This window comes from Lactuca saligna, chromosome 6 (assembly GCF_052625555.1).
Source record: "Lactuca saligna cultivar CGN05327 chromosome 6, ASM5262555v1, whole genome shotgun sequence".
NCBI classification, from domain to species: domain Eukaryota; kingdom Viridiplantae; phylum Streptophyta; class Magnoliopsida; order Asterales; family Asteraceae; genus Lactuca; species Lactuca saligna.
Window position 1 is genome coordinate 68,975,293 of NC_136422.1, and position 13,971 is coordinate 68,989,263.

The 13,971-nt window shown below is 37.3% G+C and overlaps 1 protein-coding gene across 1 annotated transcript; it reads right to left on the minus strand.

Moving 5' to 3' along the window:
- Nucleotides 1-374: 374 nt before the first annotated feature.
- On the minus strand, nt 375-2,873 carry LOC144999965 (uncharacterized). Its single transcript, XM_078959106.1, has 5 exons — nt 2,086-2,873; nt 1,836-1,935; nt 1,534-1,733; nt 720-1,400; nt 375-629 (listed from the first exon to the last, which is right to left on the minus strand). The coding sequence occupies exons 1-5, from the start codon at nt 2,680-2,682 to the stop codon at nt 522-524; spliced, it is 1,686 nt and encodes a 561-aa protein (XP_078815232.1). The 5' UTR covers nt 2,683-2,873; the 3' UTR covers nt 375-521.
- Between the last annotated feature and the right edge of the window lie 11,098 nt (nt 2,874-13,971).

Below are 13,971 nucleotides of genomic sequence, written 5' to 3' on the forward strand. Positions count from 1 at the left end.
AAGTTAGTAAGAGTTTTATTAGCTTTAATAATATTTTGACGCTAAACATTCAACTAAATTGACAGTTTTCTATTATAACCACTATAATCTGCTATAAGAGAATCATAAAAGATCAACGGGATGGGCATGGGAATAAATTGTAAAAAATTGGATGTAACTAAAATAAGCATTATAATTATAAAACCAAAACTACCATCACATTTAACCTTTTTCATTGCACATTACTGATAGTTGTTAATTATGATCTTCATTTGTTATTAACAATAGTTTATTCCTAATAAGAGAAATCAAACACAAAGATAAGAATATCACGAATTACTCATTTGTATTTATGACTATTCTACTTGATATTCTTTAGTATAAACAAACCATCATTAACATAACGCCATACAACGATTGGTTTACTATAAACTATATGACTACAATGCCAAACTATCTCCTCCAAGAAACAAGAGATCATGGAAGAAGAAAATGTTTCATTAATTTTTTTCATAGTAAGAAGAGAAAGAAATGAATAATTTTTACTTTCCCATGCTTCTACATTGATTATTTAAATCTTCATTCATTTGCGCCAATTTTGCCCTAGCTACTTCTTCCTTATACAAAACTTTTGCAAACACTTCTTTCACCTAATAACAAATAAGTTGAAAGCGTAATGTTAAATGGAATGATGTAATAAAGAAACGAATGAAAGCAGTCTTGAAAAGATGATGTAATACCTCATTAGAATCAGTACCAGTTCTTTCCAGAATGTTCCTGAGAGAATTCAAGTCATTGATGAGCTCTAAAGCAACCTCTTCAGCATCATGCATTTGGTTTCTTGAAAACTCAAATGATCTTTCTGCATGCAGACGAAAAGATGTGCAATTCAAACAGTTGCAGATCCCTCTGCATCCTCTTGGAGTTCTTTTCAAAATCCCATTTATAGAATTAGCTTTATTATTTTCAGGAGAATTTAGTGGTGCAATCTGCAATAAAGATTCATGTGTGCTTTCATTAATTGGCTTCTGATTGTCATTTGTATCAGGACTTGTTTCTTCAATACATTTCAAGTCTTTATTAAGCGATTCCTGTTCTTCAGCTAGTGATTTTGCCTCTATCTGTGAAGTTGGCTCCATGGATTTAGTATCTGGCCCATTAGAATCCAAAAGATTGTCATTTGAATCTGGAGTAATTGTTGTTATGCTTTCAAATGGTGATTTGACTGGAGTCAAAGTAGGGATAGGAGAATCTGATTTCTCATTTACAGTGGTTGATTGTATGGAGATACTAATATTCTGTTGGTTTTCCTCTGAGGTTTTCTCAGGTTCTGAAACACTCGTCAAGTATGGAAGCAACCTTCTATGACTAAATGATGTTGGAGTTTGCAGCATCTTCATTCTAGAAGATTGTTTAAGTACCTAACAAAGAAGAAAAAAACATACACAAGTAGGAGAAGATCAGCATTCAGCAATCAAGATCCAAATCAGGAACCTTTAAATAAAACATGAAACGGAAAGCAATCATATTGGAAAAATGAAGATTGAACATTACCATTTTGGATACTAATACTGAATCTGGTGGTGTCGTCTGCTCACACTCATCCAATTTGTCAATGACAGCATCTTCCAAACTGTTAAGATTGGGTACTGCATCGATATCTTTATCTTTAGAGGCAACCATGTTAGGAACAATGGTGCTTGATTTCTGTTGTTTGGTCATTGTGGCCTCAACTATCTCGAAACTTGGAGAATCTGAAGGAAATGAATGAAAAGAATTAGCAGACGCTAGTGGGATAACACAAGAGATTGATATGTGAATGTATAGATAAAGAAGTAATTGAGTTGCATATGTACCATCTGTTCCTATGTCCGATAGATACGGGAGCAACCTTCTATAGCTATTATATGAGCCCCGATTTATGAACACCTTCTTCTTGCTACGCGAACTCGTCAGCTGTCATTTGATTACACAAAGCGATAATCATTATATAGTTAATAATAATAAACAGCTTCAGTAAGATGTAAACATGTAATGGATTTGCAGTTGTCATGGATCTGAAGAAGTAACAATTACGTAAAATCATATCAATTAATCTTCTCTTACCGATGATTGGCCGACTTCGTTTGGAATAGAAATGACACCACTATTTTCGGCAGCGACATTGTTTTGGTCGGAATCTGAGACTCTTGGTGGCGTCTTAACAAACTCATCAGCTTCCATGACATTGTTCTCACTTACCAGAAAAGAATCCACAATATTTTGCAATCTAGGTTTCGGATCGATGACAACAGAGCTAGAAACCCCCAAATCACAATGACCAGGATTAACTTCAGAAGAAGACACGTTAGGGTTTCCATCATTCGTCTTACGAACATCAAAATCTGCTTTCAAATCGACTGCTCCGACACTTGAATCCTCTTCTGGAACCGTCATAGGAGAAAATATCCTCCTCACGCGAAGATCCTTGACTAAGACTTCACTTGTAATTGGATGAGCCGTGCTTCCCCACGGATCTTGGTCCATCGGTGAGTTCGTTGTCGCTTCAAGCGACAAGATAGGATTACTGGTTCGAACGGAGTCGGCTCCAGCGTAACCAGATCTGCGTTGGCGAACATAAATCTGCGAGTTGCTTCGAGTGAAAATGCCACCGGATTTCAATGACTGATGCTTCCGTTTCCGAGATCCGAGACCTGCTTCCATTGCCAAACCTTCTTCTGAGCTAATGTTTTTTCGGTGTTAGGGTTTTGTTTTGAATCGGAGGCTGTGGGAGGCGGCTAAAGAAGAGTGGAACCCGGCGGGAGTGACTTCAAAAGAATGTGACCGCATCAGAAATATCGCGGGAATGGCCGATAAGTTGGCGGGAAATCCATTTTGCTGAATCTTTAGCAACATAACCATTTCATTCCTCCTATTTGATTAATTTACTTGGGAGATCATGGTTTAATTAAAAATAAATAAATATAAAATTTTAATAATTTGAAAAGTTTAATTTTATAAAAAAAATAAAAAATATTTGAATTATTAAAATTAATGAAACTTTAATGTATTGAATATATTGCATATATAAATTCTTTCTGATAAATACTTTACATACATATTACCTTACACATTAAATGTGGAATTTTAATTTAATAAAATAAAAAATTTAATAAAATGACAAGTGGAAAATAGAAATTTTAAAAATTCTATAAAATATCATGTGTCCAAATGAATGAGAAGATGACATGTGGTAAAAAAACCTTCATTTATTATAGTAGATTTGGGCGCCCTAATTGGCATTGTGAGTTTTAACCAAGTTCTAAATAACGTAATGTGTGATTTTGCGGCAATATCAAATCTCAAATTTTTTCGAACTATAACGAGTCACGTCGTTTGTAAGGCGTGTCATAAGGCGGCAAATTTGTATATAATTAATATATATATATATGACTTAAGGCGGCAATTTGTCAAAGCTCAGCGGCAACTACAAGCCTTGGAGTCGTGACGAGTCATGGTGAGCTTTTTAGAACCTTGGTTTTAACAAGCTTAACTCTAAGGATATAATCGTTTTTTGTATAATTGAGGACGTATATATAATATAGCTATATGTTTGTTAAGAAGACAGTTAGTTAGTTATTCTCTATAAATGTAATGATTCATTAATCGTTTCAATGATAACAATGAACTCATATATGAAAAACTTCAATCATCACTCGATCTTCTCTCAATCTAACATGGTATCAGTTTGATCGTTCATCTTTTTCCGCAAAATTCACTATTTTTTTTTTCAATTTCGTTGTTCCAGTGACTTCATCATCTCAACAATCTCCTCAAACACCGGTCATTGATATCACTAGTCCTTAGTATCTTGGATCTTCTAATAACCCGAGTGAAGCTCTTGTTGCCTCTATCTTCAATGGTGTTGGCTTCTTTACATAGAAGAGATCTATGATCATATCTCTTTCGCCGAAAAACAAACTCTCCTTTGTTGATGGCACCATCTGTCCACCATCTAGTGATTCTCCTACATATTTTGGATGAGATCACGCTAATTTGATGGCTATAAGTTGGATTCTCAATTCATTTGATAAAAACACGTTCACGGATATGTTATATTTTGCCACTTCATGGTGGATGTTGGGAATCTGTATCGCCTTGGAATTGTGAGTGAGCTTGGACAGGATAGATCTCAGGTCAGTTTTTTGTTAGTGTTTGGGTTATTAGAGATTGTATATGCCATCCTGCATGTCGAAAGGTCCTTGATGAACCCATAGAGGGACGTACTTTTCGGTGTGGGTTCCGTATGTACCATTATCATTCTGAATCTTTTGACGAGATCAGTGCAAGAGTATTATTTATAAAACATTGGGTCAGGATTAGAGCGAGGATTCTCCAGTGAAGTCAAAGATCAGTGGTTCTATCATTGTTTGGATATTTTCATTAGCTACCTACGGAAGAACTTTGGAGTTCAAGGCACTACCATTGCTAGGAAAGGACCGGTAGCATGAAGACAGTGGACTCGGTTGCGAGTGTTAAATGTATGGGTGTCCAGTCATTGAATAACTGAGAATAATTGCATTTTTGCATGGGTTGTGCTCGGTTAGAGTTTAGTAATGATGCGAGAATGAAAGTGAGAACGAGGATTCGTCAGTCAGAGTGAAGATTAAGGTCTATGGTTATCAACATGGGAGGTGGATTGAGGTGTCAGGCTGGACCAAATTTCATGAGTACTCTTCAAGATTGCAAAAGATCAGCAATCTTAGGATGTAACCGGTGATTGATCGCTAGCATTAGTAAGCACAGGGTGTCATCAGTGGGATACTAGGAAGCGAGAAGGATTGGGAGTCCTTCAATTCTCACGAACCGTGAAGACTTAATCGAAGCTAAGTAGGGGAGAATCGAGCAGGTGCCTAGGAGCAGAAGTAGGTGTGAAACTAGGATGTGTTTTGCATCCCCGTCAGGGGGAAAAGAGGTTGAGTGGCCGTGTAGGTTGAGGATTGGGTGAGTTGAAGTTTAGAAAATGTTCCAACGTCTGGTTCACATTTTTCGCTGGCATCTGTGACAACCCGAAATTTCCATTTTGTACGAACATTATCAAGTCAATAGAAGTTATAACAGTCATAGTAAATTTTCATTCTTTTCCGTATAAGTTTGAGTATTTCAAGATTTACACTTAAAGAGATATCCGGAGAGTGGATACACTAGGGTTTTGTGCAACACGGTTATTCCAAAACTCTATTATATTAGAGTTCATTGCGTGAATAAAAATATTTTCTGTCAAAAATCCCAGGACTGTAAATATGATTCTTAACCAAAATATTTCATTAGTTACATTTTCAACTAGAGAAAAGCCATTTCTCTTTCACGGATCTTCGGGTTTTCATTCCAAATCGTGAGTACCTTTCTCTAGTTGTATTATACATCTTATTAAGTGCTTAATAACATAGAAATCATAACAAAAACATAAGATTTGTGAGTTTACCGCCCAACAACACCTTGGGGATTAAACTCCTTTTCAAGGGTTAAACGATGCCTAGTCCTTTCCCCGTGATATGTAACCACCTTAGGCTTGTATGCTAGTGTTGTTAAGGCTATAAATCATCCAAGAACACCAAGATTTAGGTGTTCATGGCCCAAGAAGTTCTTGGACCGTGAACTCCAAATTCAAAGGCCAAAGAGTGCCTTAATCACTCCTAAAGCCTTGGACAATAGCCTTGAATTGTTTCTAGTGAATTAAGGGACTTTAAATCATCAAATTCCCATCCCCATGGGAGATTACGATCGTAATCTCTAAGGGAAAAGGTCCTTGGGCCGTGAACATCAAGAAAGGGCACCAAAGTGTGCCTAAGGCCTTCATTAGCCTTAGATAAATGTCTAAAACATATCCTACATGAGCATGGGGCTTGAAAGCATAAAAACATCCCTCTTTATATGAGTTTACGGCAGTAAACTCAAAGGGAATTGGCCTTGGGGTCGTAAACTCCTCAAAGGAGTGTATAAATGCCCTAAGCCCTTCCAAGGATTAAACCACCAAGTAGAATTGCTTATAGGGATCATGTAACACTTCAAAACACCTAATGACATTAGAATTAGGAGTTCACGACCGTAAAATCAAGGGTTTACGACCATAAACTCCTTGTGTGGGGTTTACTGGAGAGTAAACTCAAGTATGAGGTCCCTTGGAACCCTAAACTCACTAGCCTTGTCCCACAACAACTTAGATGCAATCCTTAGGGCTTATAACACTTATATAAAGTGTTTATTATGTTATAGGATGTCTTAACATTATCAATTAGTAGTTTAAGACTAATTGGATACATATATGTGGTATTATATGCTAATTAGGGTTATAAAGTGTGTTCAAGACTTCACTTGTCACCTAGCGATCCTACATCCTCAGTTCATTCGTACCACTCACTACAGGTGAGTTCATACCCCTTAACCAATGATTTAAATGTTTTTAAATGCTTTATGGGGGGGATACAAGTTAAATACTTATAGTTATGACATCAATCACATGTGATTAATAACTACAAAACCAGTGATTTCTTACTGTTCAAACTGTTTATCAAACCGTATTGTTTCAAACTGTTTTACAAACTGTTTTACTTATCAAATACTTTTACTTAAACTCTTTTATACTTATTATTAATTGCATGTCTATGTATGTATAGTTATATAATACTTAAAAGGCTTAGGAAGTCCTGCCCACCCTATTTCCTTTTCGCGCTTGAGATGTGGTATGGTGGGATGTCGGGTATCCGTCCGAAGTTCATTTAAATATTAATTATATATCATGTGTACATATATAGTCATAAAGGTCCTTCCAGTTCATTCAGTACCTTTGGGTAGCAAGGGTATACTTCCATGTTCATATGTACCAGTTACATCACTAGTAAGTTACCATAAGGGTAGCACAGGAGGATACTAATACTATAACTATAACAATGAAACATACAATGAGTCAGTTCATTCATGAGTTAGTTCGAGTAGTACTCACAGTACATTACTATAAATGCTAGATAAAGAGATAACACACATTACAACTACTACACACAATACATTACTATACATGCTAGATAGAGAGAACATACATTACAGCTAACACACGCAAAACATTTCAGTACATACACGCTAGACAGAGAATGATTACACTTTCAGTTAGCACATTCATTACATATACATTTATGCAGTTATGTGAGCCATTGAGCGGGTCATGGCACTTCCTGCCACAATCGTTCTTGTATCCCGAATCTCCTTAATTGGAGAGCGTATGAGTTTGCATATAGATCTATACTGGATTGACTATCCTACACTTTGATGCTCGCTACAGTGGGACTTGCAAGTCTACGGGTGCCAAATGTCATTTCTTACGACGTCTTACATAGTCGTTTTACTAGAGTCGGTAGCAGGATACAGGTCGATCACATGTTATTTGGAACACCTTTTTGTGTTAAGGTAGTTAGTACCACGGTAGTCACTTATTACAAATACTACGGTACGATAATATTTTCCCATTACATTCACTTCGTGAATATTCACACAGTGCATGGTAATGTAGTAACTATATTTTTGGTTAATGATAGTCAGAAATGGGGAAACACACACTCTAACAAGAGACATACACACGGACACGAGATGCCTTGGTAGAAGGCTACAATTAGTAGGAAACATAGGGTTTTCTAGGAGAGTTCAAACATTATACAAAACATTGTACAAAACATCTTACAGAAACAACTTTCAAACGCTTTCATACAAACTCAGACATTAATATACTTATGATCTCACCAGCATTAAGCTGATACTCTCTTTCAAAATAACTTGTATTCTCAGGTCACCACTAGACAGGTACAGGTGCCAGGCTTTTGAGAATATGGATTTCGTTCAAGACTCATCTTTTATTTGATATGTATATTTTTGATGTCTATAACATTTACAGAACACACATGTATGAAATTATATTATTAATGCAATGGATGATGTTGTTGCTTGTTTACTACTATTCATTGTTGTGATACTGTACATGACGTCCTCCGCCCCATAATGTTTCCGCCATTCATGGTTTTGGGGTGTGACAACATCAGATAGTAGGTTTTGGGAACCAGGTTAGAGCTCCAGTTAGGAATCAAGTTCAGTGCATGTTAGGTCGAGTGCGTGTTCGACCAGTTTGGAAAGCACTGTAAGGCTGCAAGATTCGATGTATGGACCCGATCGATTGGTTCAGGAGGTTGTTAGAGACACAGTGGCATGATAACTAGTGGCACTAGTCCATAGAAGGATTTCGTTCAGAAGTCATGCGAGTCGACTAAGTAGAGAGCCCTTAGGCTCCGCAACCGGGCTGAAACCCGGTAAGCTCAGATGACTAACAGATGAATCGAGGCCAAGAAGGTCTCGATATATTTTGGGAAGCAGCTATGTAGTAGTATACTGCTTTCAAGCAGTTCAGTGTTCAAGTAGTTTTAGCATTGGGCAATGTTAGCATTGTGTTTATGGTTGCGAGTATGGACGGAATAGTTAGATGATATGTGGAGTGACAAGTCACTCACAGCAGGAGTATCCGAGCCTTGGTCAAGTATAAGTGGTATGCAATGAAATTTGGGTATGTGACTTGGCCTTATAGTGGGAACCACGAGTGATCAGTAGTTAAGTAGTCATGGTGGGATAAACGGACTGATTCAACAATAATGATGTTTGATGGGTGGGTTGTCAGGAAATCAAACCGTCACAAGACAACAGATTTCAGACGGAGTATATGTGAACCATTGCGATGAATTCATTCATCTGTGGATTTTAGGGCTTTATGAAGATTGGTCACAGCTACCCTAGGAAGCCTAGCGTGTGCACAGGATGGTGACCATGTTACTAGAGTGGTTGGGCATGTAAGGAATGGTAAGGAGTGATTTCGAGGACAAAATCTAAATTAAGTGGGGGAGAGTTATAACACCCTGTTTATTTATTTGATAAATAAATAAACTAACGAATGAATCGTAGCCCTAAATTCAGTAATTATATAGCCAGGTGTTGGTTTTGGGAGTCAAATATTATTATTGGGATTATTCGTGGGTTAAAGTATAAACTCGAGACTTATTTTGTAATATTTATGAAGGCAACAGCTCCATGCTAATTATTGGAACTTAATTTGAAAGGGATTTTCGAGGTCAGGGTTTAAATGGTAATTATGGAGGTTTATTTAGAAATAATTGATGGAGGGAGGGACTGAACTTGTTATTATGGAAACAAGTTTGGGGGATCGGGGTATATAAACCGGTCACCCCCGGTAACCCTAACCCTAATCTCGTCTTTCAGCCGCCATCACCTACTCGGAGTTCTCTCAGCCGCCACCTCTATGCCATTGCATGATCAGTGGTCTCTTCCTTTGCCAGAGAAGTCAGGGGTCGATGGTGCAACGTCAGAAAAGTTGGGAGTTCAAGATCGGAGGCTGATGCTGTCGTTTTCCGATGGAGGCGACTTCCATTCCCCTACTGGTTTCACCACCGTCGAAGGCGAGCTGGCGTGTGGATTTGCGGCAGTAGGCAGTCGGAGGAGCACCTCATGGTGTCGTAGTTGTTGTTTCCGGTGGGAGTCCCCCACCTCTTCCCCTCTTCATCTCCATCTGTTACCGCCTCTTGTCGCCATTTCCTTGTACTTCCGTCACCGTTGCTTTATCTCGTCACCACCAGCCGCTATGGGAGATGACCGTGAGTTCGTGTGGGTGTGATTATGCTTCAAAGTTCGTGTGTGGGTATGGTTGTTCAACTGGGAACCAACAAAAAACCACCGCCACCACCATGGGGTGGTGGCTACCATCGTAAAATCACCGTTGCCGCCGCCATATGCCATCAAATGGGTGGTTGGTTTCTCTTCCTAAGAAAAAGATGTGAAGGTGTGCGTGTTTTCAGTTTGTGGGCATGTGTGTTTGGCCGGAATTCTCGGAAAAGACATCAACACCACCGTGAGGTGGTGGCTGCCACCATTTACCACCACCGGCCTCCAGAAGGTGACTGTGAGTGTGTGTTTATTTTTTTAGTCTGTGTTTATTTTGGGATTAAAGTCGTGTAAATTGTAATTTGAAAGTGGATTAATGAAAAGAAAACTAAAACCACCACCATAGGTTGGTGGCTGCTGCCACCGGCCGCCGTGTCGGGTGGCGGTGTGTTTTGCGTCGTTGTGATCCTAATGGGCCCAATGACGCTTAATGGACCCCAATTGACCCAACAAAACCCTAATGAGCTTAGTGATATTCTAGTGGGCCTAATAGGCCCAATAAAGCCTTAATTGATCTAAAGCCCGACAAATTGATAAATGGGCTAGTATTTGGGTTGGAAAACCTTAATGCCAATAAAATCTTAATTTGGGGAATTAATTGGGACACACGGGAACTATTTAATAACTAGAGATATGAGATATTAAATAACAACCATTGGTAAAAATTAATCTAAGAAATATTAGACTTAATGGATTAAGTCTTTAATGGGTTATGTAGGACACTTAACCCTAATTATTATTTAATGAGAAACCCTAATTTCACTTGGGCCTTGAGTTGGCCCTTTTTATTTGGCTTTGATGATTGGGTTATTAAATGGATGATGTGTGTAAACTCAACTAGTTTTAATCATATTTTTTAATAAAAATATTGACACACAAAGGCAGTGGACCTTTTAATTGTGATATAGCTAAATACGTAGGCTATCGAACTTAGGGAACGAAAAATTAAAATTAAAAACTCTAATTAACTAAAAAAAGGTAATAGAAAATAGGGGTTTCTCTATTTTGCAAGACTAGAAACTTAACTAAAACTTAACTACTCGACTAAAAGCTGAAAACATGTAAAAACAAACTAAATTCAATGATCAAAAAGGGTTTCTGTTTAGGTTCAACTCATTTACTCTTATGGTTAGTTTTTATGGTATTATAATAGATTAATTACTATTGGTTACCGACTCTGGTGATTAGATTCGCATTCACTATTACTAATCCTTAGAAAACATACCAATTCAAGCAATGATCAGTTGATTAAACTAATAGATTTCCTAGGTTAATTATTCGGGTTAAATAAGACTTGTAGTTAGTTAATTAAATTTGGTGATTCAATTAACCTCTTGTTGATGGTGTATTATACAATCTCACACATTAATTTACCCATTCTCTAGTTAATCCTGGTTTCATATTCATTATTTCTAGGCATATAGCAATATATTCACATAAATTACATGAGTTAAGCAATCAAGAGATGTTCATGCAGTTTAATTACTTAGCAATTAACAAAAAATAGTTATGGTTAATGCATAAGGGTCTTTAACAAGCTTAGTTTAACAAAATCACCAAATAACAATTAATCAAAAGAGTAAATTAATCCATAGGAGCAGATTTGTCAACCCTAAACAGAAACTAACGAAATTAGTTCATGATTTCAGTGTATGAAAACCTAAAAATGAATTTAAACAAACATAACATAGTTTTATTCAAATATAAAGTGGAAAATTAAACCTAAATTGCCTTAATCTTCTTAGAATGAAGGATTACGGTTTTTCAACGTTTTCCAGGGTTCCAGAGACTTCCTTAATCGCCAAGTATTTCCACCAAAGTTCCAGAGAGAGCCTCAATTCGGGTTTGTTGATTATATTTATAGATTTCTCAAAACAGGGGCTACTCGTCGAGTCAAGTGACATACTCGGCGAGTTTGCCACTTAAAACCCGTATACGGCAAGGATTCCACATATTGCTTCGCGAACCTTCGCGTATACTTGTCGAGTAGACGACCCTACTGTGACATCCCCAATTTCACCATATAAAGGCAACTATTATCCCACCCCGTCGATCCTCACAACGACATGATCTAAACTTTCATATCTAAAATTTTCCTCTTTACCTGATCCCTACTCACGAATCTAAAACTATCCTCTTCACTGATCCATATTCACGGATCTAAAACAAACCTTTTTTCACCTAATCCATACTCACAGATCTAAAACTACCTGATCCATACTCACGGATCTAAAACTAACCTCCTGATCTGATCCATACTCCCGGATCAATAATTGTACCCAATCCATACTCCTGGAATAAGGACAATTAACTATACCGTAATCCTGATCTGATCCATACTCCCGGATCAATAATTGTGCCCAATCCATACTCCCGGACTAGGGACAATTAACTTAGTGTTAATCCATACTCCCAGACTAATAACAAGTTTTATCTCTTTACCTGATCCATACTCCCGGATCTAAAACTAACCTCTTGGTCTAATCCATACTCCGCTGAATAACTAGATCAACAACAACATCGGGGCCTCTCATCTGTTTATCACACATCAACTATCTACCCATGTTCTACCCAACATATTAGTAGATAAAAATATATATTTTTATACATAGTTTAAAACCTGTATAGCATTCTCATTCAATACCTATTCCACATAACAGATGAGGCACACCCACATAACACGTATTTCATAGAGAATAAATCAGATCTATGAGATAGAAGAAAGTGAATATACATTCACGCATATAACAACCAAATATATACACATAACACGTATTTTATATAAAATACTTCATAATATTGCGTTGGAAGAAAGTAACCACACACTCACTTGATTAGAAGATGATCGGACAGCACTACGACTTGTAGAAGTACTATTCTTCGGTAGATCTAGAAGATCTTCACAAAAACCGGGCTCCCCGCGGGCAGAGCTTCGGCTCGGGAATCACACTTCTCGAGATCTTCGGGGCCTCGGGACTTGCTTCGGGGCTCGGGAATGATACTGCAGTTTCGGGATATTTCTTGCACGAAAAACGATGCAAAAACGCGAGAGAAAGGGAAGAAATGAGCAAAGAAGTCAGTTGCCCTCGACACCCTTTTATAGGGGGATGGAAACCCATTTACGCTGGGCGTAAATTTACATTACGCTGGGCGTAAATTTACATTACGTTGGGCGTAATGTAGATCAGATCGCTGACTCCCCCCATGGATAATATCGGTTAATTTATAATTAAATTAAATATCGAAAATATTTAATAAACTTCAAAAATTCATATCTTCCTCATACGAACTCCGTTCTTGACGTTCTTTATATCCCCGCGTAGGTGAGACTACACTCTACAACTTTCGTTTAAACTTCGTTGGCTAATTTTGACTTTATTTTTTATTATTTATTTTTAGTAGGCCAGGACAGGAAAACTCCGTTATAAAATCACAACTTCTTTATCCGATGTTCATTTTCACCTATCTTTTCATCATTTCAATACAATTAACAAGATCTTCGATTCTCGTTTAGATTTTTTCGGCTAAAAACCGCTCGATCTCAAATCGAGTATTCGGGCTGCATACCGCTAAGTCGAAACTTAGAAAAATCATAACTTCCTCATACGAAGTCAGATTTGGACGTTCTTTTTATGAACGCTCATGGTTTAACGAACTCTACGACGTTCGTTTAGATTGCTAAGGCTAAATATCACTCTAACGTAAATTAACTTTTTACGTCATTCTGCGTCGTGCTGGTTCCGTCGCAAAACTTCGACACGTCATAGATTATTCGTTATAACCCGAATTTCGGCGTTCTTTATATGCACGGAAACTTTGTAACATATACTATAACTTAGTTAATATTATTCATTCTAAATAATCTTTCATCAAAAATTGATTTTTGACGTCTATCGTCTCTAAATTGACTAGCCCGAATCTACATGCGTTACACTTACTCGCCGAGCAGCTTCAAAATTAAGCCTTCTTTCTTCTTTCTTTCGTTCACGAGCTTTCGTTCATATCTCATGTTTCCTTGTGCTTCTGAGCTTCTTTTTTGGACTGAAAATATAATTTGAACAATATTAAGTATCTTTTGTCCATAATATGCAATTAATTAGCCAATAAATGATAAAAATCCAACATAAAAATATAGCTAAATATGCAAATATCAAAATACCCCACACTTGACTTTTGCTTGCCCCCAAGCAAAACTGAAATTAAGCACACTAATATTACATAGACAATCCCAATCCAACCCAGTCA